This window comes from Nestor notabilis, unplaced genomic scaffold (genome assembly GCF_000696875.1).
Source record: "Nestor notabilis isolate BGI_N333 unplaced genomic scaffold, ASM69687v1 scaffold23361, whole genome shotgun sequence".
Taxonomy (NCBI): domain Eukaryota; kingdom Metazoa; phylum Chordata; class Aves; order Psittaciformes; family Psittacidae; genus Nestor; species Nestor notabilis.
Genome location: NW_009915473.1, coordinates 1 through 2609, shown reverse-complemented (window position 1 = coordinate 2609; position 2609 = coordinate 1). Strand labels below are relative to the sequence as shown.

General features: G+C 54.3%; 1 protein-coding gene across 1 annotated transcript; it reads right to left on the bottom strand.

Moving 5' to 3' along the window:
- Positions 1-98: 98 nt before the first annotated feature.
- Positions 99-2548, bottom strand: LOC104413235 (cytochrome P450 26C1-like; the record flags this gene model as incomplete). Its single annotated transcript, XM_010024166.1, has 3 exons — positions 99-254; positions 1921-2196; positions 2324-2548. Coding segments are annotated over 3 exons (657 nt in total), but the record flags the coding sequence as incomplete, so codon positions are not given.
- Positions 2549-2609: the final 61 nt, after the last annotated feature.

Genomic DNA, 2609 nt, shown 5'->3' with positions numbered 1-2609 from the left:
GTATTGGGTACCCAACAATGCCCCTCCTGCCCCTCAGCCCAAGTCTCTCGAACAGCCACCAAGTCAGAAGGGACACTGCAAGGTGGGGTTCTCCTTACCTTTAGCTCCTGCATGGTGAATTCTTTGCCATGCTCCTTGGCACTGTTTATTATGAAATCCAAGGCATCGCTGTGATCTTCTGTGTTGTTTCTCTGCAGTTTTTCCTGTATAGCCTTCTCCATAAACTCATGTAGCATGTCCCGTGCTTTAATTCCCTGTGGGAAGCAGACATAGTTCAGGAGAGCCTTAGGAACCACCCCCTCTATAGAGAGATTGGGGGACCTCAAGTGTGGCAATGTTTAATTCCATAATCTGTAACAGCAAGAACTGTTTAATCAGCCCCAGAGCCTTGCAAAAAGCAGCAGTTTGGGGGGAACTGCTGCAGATTCTGTTGTCTTGCTGTTGTGAATCAAATACAAGCCCCAGGAAAACTCTGAGAAGAAAAGGCAGCCGTAAACCCATGTTGCTGAGTCCAGAGGCATCTGTGTTGAACAAACCCACAGTTGTACCAGAGCCAAAAGAAGTTCATCCAAAGGGACAAGAAGAGGCAACTTAATAAAACTGACCCACATCTGCAATGCACATCTGAGACAGGAAGAAATGAGCTGCTTTACCAGGGTATAGTAGATAAAGACACATCAGTCACACCCAGCTCATCACCAGTTGTGTTGCACTCCTGTACAGCAAAACATTTAGTTAAGATCTCAGCAAATCAAGAGATGGGAAATCTCTGCAAAGAGGATCGATGGAGTCAGATAAGTGTGTGGCTCTGTATCAAGATGCCTTCTGCAAAAGCCAGAAGGACCAGAGATTTGGGATTAAAGATTGCCACGACCAGATATTTGGAATAAGAACAAAGGCTGAGAATTGAGGTGGGAAGGACTGGACAAAGGAAACAGGGCAGGGAGCAAGGGGAAAGACAAGGGGACCTAAATGCAAGTTTAAGAAGTTGGTCTAGGGCCAGACAGGCTGTGACTGACCTGAGAGAGGGCAGGAAGGGATGGGGGATGAAAGCTCACACTGGAGACAACCTGCAAAGGGAAACTGGACAGGGGAAACAAGGGCTTTGAACTGATGGAGAAGAGCAGCAGGGAGGCTGGGGAGAACTGGGACTGGGTCGGTAAGGTGAGCTGATGAGGCAGAGCTCACAATGGAAACCGGGACATTGGGCAAGACCTGGCTAAAAGGGGCAGGAGACTTGAGCTGTGGCAAGTGTAGAGAACCCAAAGCCAGAGGAGGGAATGCACACTGAAATGGGAGACGAGGGGTGGGACACAGGACTGAGCAGGATTGTGGGGAGGCAGGCAAGGAGGGGCAGGGCAGCAGGGGAGAAACTGCAGGTTGAAAGAGGCAGAGGAGACTGTCTGTCTGCCATGTTTCCCCCCAGGACCCCTCGCTGCCTCACTGCTGCTAGGGGACAAGAAACCAAGGACCATAAGAGGGTCTTAGGTCCTCAGCCTGCTCTGATGTGCACAGGGAGCACTAACCTAGGGTGCACTGTGCCCATGCCCACAAACCCCTCTGCCATGGACTAACATGAGTCCAAGCAGGATGAGATGGGACAGTATCGGACATGACAGACTAACCAGAACCAATAGAGGAAACACATGGGGTGAGTGAGAAGAGGAGCCCTGTGCTGTACAATGAGCTGGAGCCAGTGCCCAGAGGTGCTGGAAGACAATCAGGAGCAGGTGAGAAGTGCAAAGAGAAGAGGAGACAGCTGGGGTGGGCATGACACCAGGCTCTCAGACTCAGAACAAGGTGCTGCAGATGTCCTGAGCCATCGGAAGTGCCCCTTGGTGGGCCTGGGGACAGAAGGTCTGTGCCGCCGGGTCCCAGGCCCCAGCCCCCAGGCAGAGGGAGCAGGGCAGGCGGCAGTACCTTGCGCAGCCCGCTGAAAGGTATGTTGAGGGGCAGGGAGAAGAGGTTCTCCACCAGCTGTTCAAAAGTTTTGGCCAGGTCCTTGAACTGCTTTTCCTCCAGGCAGAGCCCCAGCAGAATCCGAGCTGCAATGCGGAAAGTTAAGGTTTTAGCGGAGGAATAAACTGCGATGGAGCCTGGCTCCATGCACCAGCCCCGCAGCTCCCAGCTCACAACCTTCTGGATCCGTGGCAGATAGCATTCCAGGGCAGCGCGGCTGAACACTCTGGCCAGGATCTAGGAGAAGGGAGGGGAACAGAGGCAGGTGGTTAAAGTGAGGGGTCCCATGTGCCACTGAGGCCCAGGCCTGGGCAGGAGGTGCCGCCTGGGCTGTGTGTGCTGTTGGAACAGCTGTGAGGCTCACCTTGCGGCGCTGGCGGTGCAGATCACCAATGGAGCCAAGCAGAGTGTGGGAGCCCAGGATGATCTGGGTGCTCTGGGGCCACTGTGCGCTGACCAGTGTGTGCTCACCCAGCAGGATCTTGCGGATGTTCTCAGCACCAGTCACTCGCACCACCGGCCGGCCCAGGAGGTGGGTCTTGAAGACGTTCCCATACTTCTCCCGCCGGGAGCTGTGGAAGTGGGAGCCCTGGGGGCAAGTTGCAGATCAGCCCAGCGCTCTCACCAGCCCCTTCCCATCCGGCCCCATC